Raw genomic sequence first — 14,967 nt, 5'->3', positions numbered from 1 at the left:
CCCTGTCTCCCTCCCTCCCTCCCTCCCTCCCTCCCTCCCTCCCTCCCTCCCTCCCTCCCTCCCTCCCTGTCTCCCTCCCTCCCTGTCTCCCTCCCTCCCTGTCTCCCTCCCTCCCTGTTCCCTCCCTCCCTGTCTCCCTCCCTGTCTCCCTCCCTGTCTCCCTCCCTGTCTCCCTGTCTCCCTCCCTGTCTCCCTGTCTCCCTCCCTCCCTGTCTCCCTGTCTCCCTGTCTCCCTCCCTCCCTGTCTCCCTCCCTCCCTGTCTCCCTCCCTCCCTCCCTCCCTGTCTCCCTGTCTCCCTCCCTGTCTCCCTGTCTGCCTCCCTGTCTGCCTCCCTCCCTCCCTTCCTGTCTGTCTGTCTGCCTCCCTCCCTCCCTTCCTGTCTGTCTGCCTCCCTCCCTCCCTTCCTGTCTGTCTGTCTGCCTCCCTCCCTCCCTTCCTGTCTGTCTGTCTGTCTGCCTCCCTCCCTCCCTCCCTCCCTTCCTGTCTGTCTGTCTGCCTCCCTCCCTCCCTGTCTGTCTGTCTGTCTGCCTCCCTCCCTCCCTTCCTGTCTGTCTGTCTGCCTCCCTCCCTCCCTTCCTGTCTGTCTGTCTGTCTGTCTGCCTCCCTCCCTCCCTTCCTGTCTGTCTGTCTGCCTCCCTCCCTCCCTTCCTGTCTGTCTGTCTGTCTGCCTCCCTCCCTCCCTCCCTCCCTGTCTGTCTGTCTGTCTGTCTCCCTCCCTCCCTCCCTTCCTGTCTGTCTGCCTCCCTCCCTTCCTGTCTGTCTGTCTGTCTGCCTCCCTCCCTCCCTTCCTGTCTGTCTGTCTGCCTCCCTCCCTTCCTGTCTGTCTGTCTGCCTCCCTCCCTCCCTTCCTGTCTGTCTGCCTCCCTCCCTCCCTCCCTTCCTGTCTGTCTGTCTGTCTGTCTGCCTCCCTCCCTCCCTTCCTGTCTGTCTGTCTGTCTGCCTCCCTCCCTCCCTTCCTGTCTGTCTGTCTGCCTCCCTCCCTCCCTTCCTGTCTGTCTGTCTGCCTGCCTCCCTCCCTCTCTCCCTTCCTGTCTGTCTGCCTCCCTCCCTCCCTTCCTGTCTGTCTGTCTGCCTCCCTCCCTTCCTGTCTGTCTGTCTGTCTGCCTCCCTCCCTCCCTCCCTCCCTCCCTCCCTCCCTCCCTCCCTCCCTCCCTCCCTCCCTCCCTCCCTCCCTCCCTCCCTCCCTGTCTGTCTGTCTGTCTGTCTGTCTGTCTGCCTCCCTCCCTCCCTTCCTGTCTGTCTGTCTGTCTGTCTGTCTGTCTGCCTCCCTCCCTCCCTTCCTGTCTGTCTGTCTGTCTGCCTCCCTCCCTTCCTCCCTCCCTCCCTTCCTGTCTGTCTGTCTGTCTGCCTCCCTCCCTCCCTCCCTTCCTGTCTGTCTGCCTCCCTCCCTCCCTTCCTGTCTGTCTGTCTGCCTCCCTCCCTCCCTTCCTGTCTGTCTGTCTGTCTGCCTCCCTCCCTCCCTTCCTGTCTGTCTGTCTGCCTCCCTCCCTCCCTCCCTCCCTTCCTGTCTGTCTGTCTGCCTCCCTCCCTCCCTTCCTGTCTGTCTGTCTGTCTGCCTCCCTCCCTCCCTTCCTGTCTGTCTGTCTGCCTCCCTCCCTCCCTCCCTCCCTCCCTCCCTTCCTGTCTGTGTCTGTCTGTCTGTCTGTCTGTCTGTCTGCCTCCCTCCCTCCCTTCCTGTCTGTCTGTCTGTCTGCCACCCTCCCTCCCTCCCTTCCTGTCTGTCTGTCTGCCTCCCTCCCTCCCTTCCTGTCTGTCTGTCTGCCTCCCTCCCTCCCTTCCTGTCTGTCTCCCTCCCTCCCTCCCTCCCTTCCTGTCTGCCTCCCTCCCTCCCTCCCTCCCTCCCTCCCTCCCTCCCTTCCTTCCTCCCTCCCTCCCTTCCTCCCTCCCTCCCTTCCTGTCTGCCTCCCTGTCTCCCTCCCTTCCTGTCTGTCTCCCTCCCTTCCTGTCTGTCTCCCTCCCTTCCTGTCTGTCTCCCTCCCTCCCTCCCTTCCTGTCTGCCTCCCTCCCTCCCTGCCTCCCTTCCTCCCTGCCTCCCTTCCTGTCTGCCTCCCTCCCTCCCTCCCTTCCTGTCTGCCTCCCTCCCTACCTCCCTTCCTGTCTGTCTCCCTCCCTCCCTCCCTTCCTGTCTGTCTCCCTCCCTCCCTCCCTCCCTCCCTCCCTCCCTCCCTCCCTCCCTCCCTCCCTCCCTCCCTCCCTCCCTCCCTCCCTCCCTCCCTCCCTCCCTTCTTGTCTGCCTCCCTCCCTTCCTGTCTGTCTCCTTCCCTCCCGCCCTTCCTGTCTGTCTCCTTCCCTCCCGCCCTTCCTGTCTGTCTCCTTCCCTCCCTCCCTCCCTTCCTGTCTGTCTCCTTCCCTCCCTCCCTCCCTTCCTGTCTGTCTCCCTCCCTCCCTCCCTTCCTGTCTGCCTCCCTCCCTCCCTGCCTCCCTTCCTGTCTGCCTCCCTCCCTTCCTGTCTGCCTCCCTCCCTCCCTCCCTTCCTGTCTGTCTCCCTCCCTCCCTCCCTTCCTGTCTGTCTCCCTCCCTCCCTCCCTTCCTGTCTGCCTCCCTCCCTCCCTCCCTCCCTCCCTCCCTTCTTGTCTGCCTCCCTCCCTTCCTGTCTGTCTCCTTCCCTCCCGCCCTTCCTGTCTGTCTCCTTCCCTCCCGCCCTTCCTGTCTGTCTCCTTCCCTCCCTGTCTCCTTCCCTCCCTTCCTGTCTCCTTCCCTCCCTCCTTTCCTGTCTCCTTCCCTCCCTCGCTCCCTGTCTCCCTCGCTCCCTGTCTCCCTCCCTCCCTCCGTCTCCCTCCATCCCTGTCTCCCTCCGCTCCCCTCCTTCCCTCCCTCGTCTCCCTGTCCTCCCTCCCTCCGTCTCCCTCCCTCCGTCTCCCTCCCTCCCTCCCTCCCTCTCCCTTCCTCCCTCCCTCCGTCTCTCTCCCTCCCTCCCTCCGTCTCTCTCCCTCCCTCCCTCCGTCTCTCTCCCTCCCTCCCTCCGTCTCTCTCCCTCCCTCCCTCCGTCTCTCTCCCTCCCTCCCTCCGTCTCTCTCCCTCCCTCCTTCCGTCTCTCTCCCTCCCTCCTTCCGTCTCTCTCTCTCCCTCCCTCCGTCTCTCTCCCTCCCTCCGTCTCTCTCCCTCCCTCCGTCTCTCTCCCTCCCTCCGTCTCTCTCCCTCCCTCCGTCTCTCTCCCTCCCTCCGTCTCTCTCCCTCCCTCCGTCTCTCTCCCTCCCTCCGTCTCTCTCCCTCCCTCCGTCTCTCTCCCTCCCTCCGTCTCTCTCCCTCTGTCTGCCTCTCTCTGTCTGCCTCTCTCTGTCTGCCTCTCTCTGTCTGCCTCTCTCTGTCTGTCTCTCTCTCTGTCTGTCTCTCTGTCTGTCTGTGTCTCCCTGCCTGTCTGTCTCCCTGCCTGTCTGTCTCCCTGCCTGTCTGTCTCCCTGCCTGTCTGTCTCCCTGCCTGTCTGTCTCCCTGCCTGTCTGTCTCCCTGCCTGTCTGTCTCCCTGCCTGTCTGTCTCCCTGCCTGTCTGTCTCCCTGCCTGTCTGTCTCCCTGCCTGTCTGTCTCCCTGCCTGTCTGTCTCCCTGCCTGTCTGTCTCCCTGCCTGTCTGTCTCCCTGCCTGTCTGTCTCCCTGCCTGTCTGTCTCCCTGCCTGTCTGTCTCCCTGCCTGTCTGTCTCCCTGCCTGTCTGTCTCCCTGCCTGTCTGTCTCCCTGCCTGTCTGTCTCCCTGCCTGTCTGTCTCCCTGCCTGTCTGTCTCCCTGCCTGTCTGTCTCCCTGCCTGTCTGTCTCCCTGCCTGTCTGTCTCCCTGCCTGTCTGTCTCCCTGCCTGTCTGTCTCCCTGCCTGTCTGTCTCCCTGCCTGTCTGTCTCCCTGCCTGTCTGTCTCCCTGCCTGTCTGTCTGCCTCCCTGCCTGCCTGTCTGTCTGCCTCCCTGCCTGCCTGTCTGTCTGCCTCCCTGCCTGTCTGTCTGTCTGCCTCCCTGCCTGTCTGTCTGTCTGCCTCCCTGCCTGTCTGTCTGTCTGCCTCCCTGCCTGTCTGTCTGCCTCCCTGCCTGTCTGTCTGCCTCCCTGCCTGTCTGTCTGCCTCCCTGCCTGTCTGTCTGCCTCCCTGCCTGTCTGTCTGCCTCCCTGCCTGTCTGTCTGCCTCCCTGCCTGTCTGTCTGCCTCCCTGCCTGTCTGTCTCCCTGCCTGCCTGTCTGTCTCCCTGCCTGCCTGTCTGTCTCCCTGCCTGTCTGTCTCCCTCCCTGTCTCCCTTTCTCTCTCCCCCTCCCTTCCTTTCTCGAGGTTTCCAGATACTAGTGGGATTGTACACTAGTGCCCCGAGTTGAAATTAAACCAAGTAAATTGTGGTTCCTCACAGCAGGATGAAGAGGATGCTACAGCATGCTGGAATTTTCAGCTCTGGTATTTTCCCCTCCCCCAGTGGTAGTGGAGGAAAGCATGAGCTGTGTTGTACAAAAGCAAAATACTGTGGATGCCGGAAATCTGAAATACAGAGCAAATGCTGGAAATACTCAGCAGCAATGTTCCCGTTAATTTTTTCCGGGTACACGGCCCATTCCGAGTCCCACGTAGCCGGGGTTTTCCTATTGGGCCAGCAAGCGGCCTGCACGGGAGCTGTGCAGCACCGCAGCTTAATCGGAATATTGCTCAGCGAGTCAGGCAGGATCTGTGGAGAGAAACAGAGTTAACGTTTCAGGCCGATGACCCTTCGTCAGAACTGGCTGTGTCATATGTTGCATAGAGCAGAGGGTTCATGTCCCGGTCTCGGAGTTAACTTGTGCAGAGAGACTGCAGGTAAGAACAAGACGAAAGTGTAAAGGAGACAAACTAAGATTCGAGAGATGATTGAGGGGGAACCCAACAGACTAAAAAGAAATAAAGACTTGCATTTATACAACGTCGTTCACAACCTCAGGATGTCCCAAAGCGCTTTACAACCAAAGAAGTACGTTCTGAAGTGTAGTCACTGTAGGATGTGGATGAAATACTCCTTGCACCATAAAGTCACAAGGCAGTCAGAGAGAGAACGGGGGTTGGTGATGAGTCCAGTTAGAGCAGTTCAGCACTTCTCCATTCAGTGATGGTGTTCAGTAATCAGTAAGGAGGGATGTGAGGATGACGGGGGTGGAGGTGAGCATTAAAATGCCGTTGGATGCTAGGTGGGGGAGTTGGGATTTGATGGGCCAAAAGGCCTCATCAGTTGTTGTAGATTTTAGAACAGTTTCCTAAATTCCAATTAGGACTGAAAAAATGGTTGAGATTCATACATCCTGGGAAAACATGTAATTTAATCCTTTGGATCAAGTCTTATAATCTTTTGTATGTCACAGATTGCTACCCCACTCGATCTAACATCTTGTGCATTGAAGATTCTTCCGTCAATGTTTGGGGGAAGTTGCGATGTAAAGATTGGGCCATTGTTGTCTGTCTGTTTCTCCTTGTTTAGGAAGGAGAGGTGTATGCAATCGAGACTTTCGGCAGCACAGGGAAAGGTGTTGTTCACGATGACATGGACTGTTCTCACTATATGAAGAACTTTGACGTTGGCCATGTACCAATAAGGTAAGTCTGCAAATATTTTGCACCAGATGTTCAGTATAATTTTCACCATGTTTGTATTAATTCAAAAATTAAAATCCCTCTACACTATGGAGCTGTAAGCAGGCTTTGGGTCCAGGTATTGCTGCAATTTAGCAAATGGAACCATTTCATTATTTCTGCACTTTGCACTGGGTAAACCCTTAGTTCAGGAAAAGTGTGATCGGTCTGCCAATGTTGCCTAGAAGAGACTGCTTGGGGTTTAATATTAAACTCTTAAAGACCGTGCTCGCCTAGTAACACACACCCTACCAACTGATCTATAAATAAGAGTCGATGGAGTCAAGTTTGCGCTATATTAATCCCATCGTTGCATTAAAAGAGAGCTTTAGTTTTCCCCTCTTACCAAAGGCCTGGAGTTTTCGCTGAACCCTTCGCCTGAAATTGGCCAAACCAGTGCAAAGGATTGTGAGGTTTTAAGCGCGAATTATGTTCAGCGCCACTAGAGTTTCCGCGCTAGTTTAAAAAGCATCACATTACAAGCTGGCTCCGCCCATAAAGCCAGCCCCGCCCCCAGGTCGAATGTATCCCCATTGGGAGTTTCTGCTAATTGTGTGAAGTTTGCAGACTTCAGGAAGGCCCCAAAAATTAAGCTTTTTAGGCGCAAGGACATTTAAAAACATAAGAAATAGGAACAGGAGTAGGCCATACGGCCCCTCGAGCCTGCTCCGCCATTCAATAAGATCATGGCTGATCTGATCATGTATTCAGCTCCCCTTCCCTGTCCGCTCCCCATAACCTCTTATCCCCCTATCATTTAAGAAACTGTCTATTTCTGTTTTAAATATATTCAATGTCCCAGCTTCCACAGTTCTCTGAGGCAGCAAATTCCACAGATTTAAGGAGAAATTTCTCCTCATCTGTTTTAAATGGGCAGCCCCTTATTCTAAGATCATGTCCTCTAGTTCTAGTCTTCCCCCATCAGTGGAAAAATCCTCTTTCCATCCACCTTGTCAAGCCCCCTCATAATCTTAATACGTTTCAATAAGATCACCTCTCATTCTTCTGAATTCCAATGAGTAGAGGCCCAACCTACTCAACCTTTCCTCATAAGTCAACCCCCTCATCCCCGGAATTAACTTAGTGAACCTTCTCTGAACTGCCTCCAAAGCAAGTATATCTTTTCGTAAATATGGAAACCCAAAACTGCACGCAGTATTCCAGGTGTGGCCTCACCAATATCTTTTATAATTGTAGCAAGACTTCCCTGCTTTTTTTATACTCCATTCCCTTTGCAATAAAGGCCATGATTCCATTGGCCTTCCTAATCACTTGCTGTACATGCATACCATCCTTTTGTGTTTCATCCACAAGTACCCCCAGGTCCCGCTGTACTGCAGCACTTTGCAATCTTTCTCCATTTAAATAATAACTTGCTCTTTGATTTTTTTTTCTGCCTCTCACTTTCCAATATTATACTTGATCTGCCAAATTTTTGCCCACTCACTTAGCCTGTGTCCTTTTGCAGATTTTTTGTGTCCTCCTCACACATTGATTTTCCTCCCATCTTTGTATCGTCAGCAAACTTGGCTATGTTGCACAGAGTCCCTTCTTCCGAGTCGTTAATGTAGATTGTAAATAGTTGGGGACCCAGCACTGATCCCTGCAGCACCCCACTAGTTACTGGTTGCCAATCAGAGATGAACCATTTATCCCAACTCTCGATTCTCTGTTAGTTAGCCAATCCTCTATCCATGCTAATATATTACCTCCAACCCCGTGACCTTTTATCTTGTGCAGTAACCTTTTATGTGGCACCTTGTCAAATGCCTTCTGGAAGTCCAAATACATCATCATCATCGTCAGTCCCTCGGAATCGAGAAAGACTTGCTTCCACTCCTGAAGTGGTGGCTGAACAGTCCAATACGAGAGCCACAGGCTCTTCACAGGTGGGACAGATAGTCGTTGAGGGAAGGGTGGGTGGGACAGGTTTGCCGCACGCTCCTTCCGTTGCCTGCGCTTGATTTCTGCACGCTCTCGGCGATGAGACTCGAGGTGCTCAGCGCCCTCTCGGGTGCACTTCCTCCACTTAGGACGGTCTTGGGCCAGGGACTCCCAGATGTCAGTGGGAATGTTGCACTTTATCAAGGATAACGTTTTAAAGGGCTGCCCGATTGCGCGGGTTCAATATGCTCGGCGATATGTAAATGAGTTTGGCTGGAAACGCGAGGGGAATAAACCCGTGCAAGTTGTGCCCAAAGCGGAAACTACCCCGAATTGTTCAAAGCAGAATGGATATTACAGTAAGAGCTGGTGTGGTCTGCTTCCTCTGAAACCCGCACCAGGGAAAAGGTTTTGAACTGATCGCTGTTCCCCTCACTGGGCTGCTGCTCGTTTGTTGCTGAGTAAGCGACGTGTGGCTTCACGATTGATTGCTTCAGCTTTGTCCAACAATTCTTCTTTAACTATGGACAGATGATGTGTAAACAGTTCCCTTGTTAAACTGATCAATCAATGTTGTTTGTCGTGCTGTGTTTCTCTAGACTGCCACGAGCAAAACACCTCCTGAATGTCATCAATGAGAACTTTGGGACACTTGCTTTCTGCCGCCGATGGCTTGACCGTTTGGGTGAGAGCAAATACCTCATGGCCTTGAAGAATCTGTGTGATCTGGGTATAGTGGATCCATACCCTCCGCTGTGCGATATCAAAGGCTCGTACACGGCACAGTTCGAGCACACCATCCTGCTTCGCCCAACGTGTAAAGAGGTGGTGAGCCGCGGGGACGATTACTGAGCACATCCAGCGTTTGGCTTTGCTGAGAGAGGCTGTGCGAAAGGTTCCACCTGCAGCGTTCTCCAGCCAGTTTGTTTTAGTAATGGACCGGGTTTACGTTTGCCATGTTTTAGAGGATGGCAATAGGGTGGAGGAGCTTGTATTTCCACCCATCACAAAAATTTTTAATAAAAGGTTTCTGGTGTCTAGGAACTTTTTTATGTTGATGGGACTTTCTCCTTTCACTTACCTGCTGATGGATTAATACCTTATGTTGGCATTTCTGAGTGGATTCTGATTATCTCCCCCACAAAATGGATTAATGTAGAAAGTCTCATTGGGTACTGGTATTTCCAGAGTGTGGGGTGCTGCTTGCTGTAGAAATGCACCTCCCATACAGAGGTTCCACTTCCCCCAATCGTTCCCAGACGCTCCTTTTTATATAGAAAGCGGTGTTGAATATAACTGTTCTGCCAATACCTGCACTCGCAACTGTTTCTTCTAAAGTCCCTGGCAAACAATTTAATACAAATAAAGATGAATTTGCACAGTGTGTGGCTGATGCCCCCGAGTAACATCTTTGAGTATGTCACAATGCAGAGAGAAAGGAAATACCTGAGCTTGTTTTTCTGCCATTTCAGATTTGTTTAATTTTTATTAACTATATTTGTATACTGAGATAATTCACAAGCACAGGCTGATTCAGGGCCTCCCAACTGATGCACAACCTGTCTGAACAGCCAGTGAAATTTGTAAATCACCAATCCAATTCCTATCGGTTTTACTAAATGCAATTCTTGTGATTTCATTGTTGCTGACACTGGGCCCTTTACCAACATGGGGAATTTGACTCAGGGCCCTTTACTGACCTGGGGATGGGGCGGGTTGATTCTGGGCTGCAGTTGTAGCCTGGCCAAGGTTGTGCAGGAGGCTGGTATGAAGCACTGAGAAAGAAAGGTCGAGTCTTAATATTTTAAGACTGATGTAATCCTATTATAAAGGAGTGGGAGATTGTAGTTGGAATTTGTAAGCACTAGTTAAATTAAAAACCTTTTAAACCACCCTAACACTTAAGAGTGGGTTGTGTGAATTTTCACTCATTCATCCTGTGGAAAAGGTTGTAGGGTCTTTTACTGAATGAATGGTGAATGAGTGCTGTCTGCACCTGGAGCACAATCCGAGTGCAGGCCCGTGGAGTGGACGACAGATTGGTGAACCAACGTGAGGCAACGTTACACTCAGGCTGTCATTCAGCCTTTAACCACTTTGTGTCTCTTTACTGGGCGTTCAAGCTTTAAAATATATGATAAAATGCTTAAGTTGTGTCCACTTTTGTGGTTCCATGTACATCAAGATGATTGTGTGCGCAGTTCTGATAACACATTATTTCTGGACAAACTGAAATGGACAGAACCGTCATTTCTTCAATTATCTTTTGGATCTTCCCCAGTCAGATTCAATCATGGCTCAGTGAACAGCACGCTCACCTGATTCACAAGTTGAGTGTTCAAGCCCCACTCCAGGGACTTGAGAACATAAGCCAGGCTGCCACTCAAGTGCAGTTTGTGGGACCTTGCTGTGCACAGATTGGCTGCTGCTTATGTCGGGTAACTGTTGAGAACTGGTGTTAGTGGATAGCAATCACACCCAAGTTAGAAGGTTGTTCAAAGCCCACTCGAGATTTGAGCATCTAGGCTAACTCTTCTGTGCTCCGTTGGCACTATTCAGAGAAGAGTGGGGGAGTTCTCCCTGGTGTCCTGCCCAATATTTAGCCTTCAACCAACATCACAAACTCATTATCACATTGCTGTTTGTGCAAATGGCAGCTACATTTGTGAAGTGCCTTTCAGCCAATGATATTTTTCTTCAATCCTTGTAGTTTGAAGGCCACTGCATATAAAACTTAACCTGGCTGGAAACTCAGTGCCAGGTTAATGAATATTAGAAACACCTCAGTAAGGTCCCAATGTGAGTCACAAACAATGTTACTGGAGACCTGCTCTGCTGCACGGACCTAGTGCGCAAACATCGCAGTGTGAGTTGGGCCCTCGGCTCTTCTGGGTCCCATACCCTCATTTGCCGCGATTACTAGTGGATGAGTCAACATCAAGACATATTAAGGGACCGCCTATAATGATGATGACTAAGTCCAAACACTTGTTTGTTTAAATTGGTACATATTGCATTTTTTTTATAAATGTAAATGTAAAAGTTAAACCCAAAATCTGAGCAGGGATGGTTGTAACTTTAATTTGATGCAAGTTTATCATAACTGCTCTGCTTTTCAATTCTATCCCTCTAGAAATGAACTCCCAGTGCTTCTTGCTTTTTATGGTCTCAGTAACACTGATCTGTAGCCCCAGCTTCTTCCTCCACTTCATTTGGCCACGCACTTTCCAAGGAGTACATGGCTCCAACCAAAATTTATTACCTTGCACTTTTCAATATTGCCAATTACACACCTATTTAAATTCATGGGAAACAGTTTGACAGTGACAATATGTTTTAAACTTAAGATAGAAATGTAGTGTGGTCAGTACTTAGCATTGCAGTCTCTTACAGACCACTGCCTCAACTTAAAAGTTGTCATTCTTAGAACTGCAAAAATCGTCTTATCGTGTGCATTCTCAGCACTCTGGAATGTACCAATAGTTACTGTTTCACTTCCTCAGAGGATACAGGCATGTTCATTGTTGAGTAGGTGACGATGCTGAAATCAGCTGCATGTTTTTTTCCCCACTACTTCCAGGACAGTGTGTGAATTCCCAACTAAGAGCAGGCGTTTAGCCAAGTGGTTATGTCACCCCAGGGCTTGAGTTCAAATCTCGCCATGGCAATGTGAAATTGAACTCAAATTAGTAACTGTGGACTGGCATAAAACACAACTGGTTCACTAATGTCCTTTGGGGAAGGTAACTTGCTGGTGCAGAATGACTGGCCAGCTGCAAAGCTAGCCTAATTCCACTACAAAGACACAGAAAGCTTGGTGTCCAAACTGATCGGAATAACAAAGTAATAAATCAACTAACTACAATGTGGTGTGACAATGCTCTCTGTCACTTTGTATTCCTTGGTTATGGAGAAGTGTTTGTACGTACTAGCGAACACCACTCAGTGCTTGGGCATCTAGGCGCTAACCATGGCAAAGACTAAATCATCAAGCAGTGATCCGATCCAATTATCCTTTGCACCCTGGTTTAGTGATTGATTCAGTCTCGGAGCAGATTTAAAAGACAATACAAGGTCCCTCAAGTTAATCATCCGTACACTTGGTGAAAAGTTCAATTGAAAAATTAACAGCAGAGGCATGGAACAAGTGCCTGAGGCTTCACTGTTCTGTTCACTGAAATCTGTATCCCTTGTACCGAAGTTTGCACCTGGAGGCACAACAAATTTAAGGATCCCTTTGGAGGATAAGACATAGCCAGCAGTTTCTCTGGAATGTGTAATTAGAACCACAGTGCCTACATAATCAAGTGATTTTGCAATATGTAAACCGAGCCATCCAGACAGGAGAGCACTCACTCTCTCAGGTTAAGACCGACTGCCCCATTCCCATGCCATAGATGGGGCTTTGTGTCTAGGTTACAGATTGTTAACAGGTATTTTGGGTATGAAGTGAATAGTGACAGTGTCGTGACTTCTGGATTTCGTCCACTGATGTCATTTGTCACACACACACACACACACCCCGAGCTTTCCGAGAAATCAACCAGGTCTCGGGAGACGAGAGAGAGAACGTGGCATGGGTGTAAAGGAGGTGGGGTTGGAAGAATATGATCAGTCTTTCCCAGAGTTTCTCTCCCCCCAGTATCTCACTCTGCCCACTCTCTCTCCCCTAGCCCCAGTCTCTCCTATTTCCCCACCCCACAGAAGGCCACGAAAATGTTAGTGTAGATAATCACAGCGATATTTTACCCAAAGCCCAAGAAGCAGCTCCCTGAGCTCCACGCGTTTCGGCCCTACTTCCTCGGATATCGCAAAAAAGGAGCGCAGTCCAAGACGCGCATGCGCAGAATGACAAAGTTGTTGCAAATAATCACTCAGTAAATTTAAAGGGAAGTAACACTCGCAGCTCCCGTTTATTTAAAAAGATAAGTTTATTGAGGTAAAGTATCTAGAAGTTGAGGTAACAATTTTGCATAGTATTACTTTATGACCACCAAAATTTTACAACTAACATGAATAAGTTTGTCCATTAACAAAATCAGGTTTAAAGCTATGATTTTTCTATTCTATAAAATGCTGCTATGTCACATAGCTCAACCTGTTTATTAAAGCTAGGTGCACATACATGCAAAAATCCATGTGTTATAGTATCTGCATATTTAACAAATACAGTAGGACCTCAAACAAAAACCTTGGCTGAGAGACCGCTTTCACTTTTCCCTGCCCTATAATTTTGGCACAACCATATTAAACTATAACTTCATACTTGTTTTTACTGTAACTTACATATAAAGGTTTAGAAAAATATCCTCGTCTCCAAGAATGAAAGACTAAAACAATTATTCCAAAAGTTTAGCAAAAATTAGACTATGTTTGAGTGGACAGAATTCAATAACCCCAGGATAGAGACTGGCCAATATTGAGCCCTCAAACCCAATCCAAGAAAACACAAAGCAGCACAGACTATTAAAGAATACTTTTCAACTGCTGAAGGGTTTATTTTTTAAATAATCAGACCATTGGCAGTACAGCATCAGATCCAGGCATGACATACTACATGAGGTTGGGAAGGTTGATGTGATTTTATAAAAGGTAAAAGACCAACCCTTGCCGGGACAATGAAGTCACTAGAAGTGATATGTAGGACAGCACCAAAAACCCCATGAAAAATTAAATCAAACAAGTTGTCATGGATGATGTATAGTGATCAAATACTCACCAGACCGAGGTACTTTGCAACTCCGTGTACTTTCAATAAGAGTCAAATCACGAGGTCAGAAGTTAACATTAATAATTTGGAGCTACGGTACGGTGGATTCACAACCATTCCCAAACCCAGCCACATCACTGGGGAAGAGCTAGGGGGCGAGGCAGATAAAGATTAGGGAGTCACAGCCAGGCTGGTCACACTGCAACCTGGCAGCAATGCCGGGAGCGACAAGAGAGGGGCCGGACCCGGGGAGAGGAGGGCTGGATCCAGGCGAGGGGGAGAAATGCTGATCCAAAGCAGACATTAAATGCCCTGCTCCTACGACAGGTTTCTCTATCCGTGGAGTTCAATATGAATTTAAATTCAGACCTATTGACCCTTTTTATTTTAGGAATTTCATGTATTCTTACTATGAAATATATACACTAACACGGAGCTGGAAATTCACCAAATTAAAACAAACATTGAAACTTTCAAAACACTGGTCAACTGACAATGGGCTGATTTGGGTGTCTTTACACATACACACACACTAGAATTTAACAAATAAAAGTCTGTGTAGGGGCTTGCTTCACCTCGTGATTGGCGAATACTCTCAGGATTTGCATATAAAAATCACGGAACAAAAAGGAACAAGTTACCGTTGTGTTTAATCTTACACTGCAAGCAAATACATTATTGCACATTTACCCAAAACACAGTATGGGTGCTCGGTGGGTTCAGCCGCTGGCCCCGTCACAACACATTAATACTGAACAGTCAGTGTGCACCGATTTGGCCAGAGATCGGCACAGGCTTGGAGGGATTGTGTGGTTGGTATTTTAAACCTTCAAAGTTCCACAGCAGAAGGGTTTACATCCGTCCCCTTTAACAAATGCCTGCCTGGTTTCCACAACCAAGTCTGAGTCACCAATGGTCACACTGCTGTTTGGGATGTTTCTCTGCGGTAAAGGCGCTATATAAATGCAACCTATTGTTGTTTCTACATTCAAACAAGTACATCTCCCGCACATTACATTCAAGGTCAGACTTCCCACTCCACTGAGATTTCACCATTCTTGGTTAAAGACAGATTTTGTTACTGCAAGGTACAGGTTAGAACTGCATAAAATCAACCAGAAGGATGGCTCAAGACAGTCACAATGCGACAAAGATCATTGCATTTTTAAAGGGCAAATCGGCTAACTTTGAAGCAGAGGAAGATACAGAGGTGTGAGGAGAAACGTTTAAATGTTGCTGTTCAGAGAGATTTGGGTGTCCTCATACAGGAAACACAGAAAGTGAGTTGCAGGTAACAGCAAGCAATAAGGGAGGCAAATGGCATGTTGTCCTTTATTGCAAGGGGGTTGGAGTATAAGAGTAAGGAAGTTTTGCTACAATTGTACAGGGCCTTGGTGAGACCACACCTGGAGTACTGTGCACAGGTTTGCTCTCCTTATCTAAGGAAGGATATACTTACCTTGGAGGTGGTGCAACAAAGGTTCACTAGATTGATTCCTGGGATGAGAGGGCTGTCCTATGATGAGAGATTGTGTAGAATGGGCCTATACTCTCTGAAGTTTAGAAGAATGAGGTGTGATCTCACTGAAACGTACAAGATTCTGAAGGGGCTTGACAGGGTAGATGCTGAGAGGTTGTTTCCCCTGGCTGGTGTCTAGAACCAGGGGGCACAGTCGCAGGATAAGGGATCGGCCATTTAGGACAGAGATGAGGAGAACTTTCTTCACTCAGAGGGTTGTGAATCTTTAGAATTCTTTACCCCAGAGGGCTGTGATGCTGAATCTCTAAATATATTCAAGGCTGAGATAGATAG

At 49.5% G+C, this 14,967-nt stretch overlaps 1 protein-coding gene across 1 annotated transcript in view; it reads left to right on the top strand.

Annotated features, from left to right (window-relative positions):
* Positions 1 to 8,500, top strand: part of metap2a (methionyl aminopeptidase 2a) — a 53,701-nt gene extending 45,201 nt beyond the window's left edge. Inside the window, exons 8-9 of the mRNA XM_070896780.1 lie at positions 5,409 to 5,524; positions 8,044 to 8,500. Of these exons, the coding sequence (XP_070752881.1) occupies positions 5,409 to 5,524; positions 8,044 to 8,296 (369 nt within the window). The 3' untranslated portion in view covers positions 8,297 to 8,500. The remainder of the gene's footprint in view (positions 1 to 5,408; positions 5,525 to 8,043) is intronic.
* The last annotated feature ends 6,467 nt before the right edge of the window (positions 8,501 to 14,967 follow it).

Source organism: Pristiophorus japonicus, chromosome 13 (assembly GCF_044704955.1).
Source record: "Pristiophorus japonicus isolate sPriJap1 chromosome 13, sPriJap1.hap1, whole genome shotgun sequence".
In the NCBI taxonomy this organism is placed as follows: domain Eukaryota; kingdom Metazoa; phylum Chordata; class Chondrichthyes; family Pristiophoridae; genus Pristiophorus; species Pristiophorus japonicus.
Note: the sequence above shows the minus strand (reverse complement) of the source record. Positions and strands in the feature narration are given on the sequence as shown.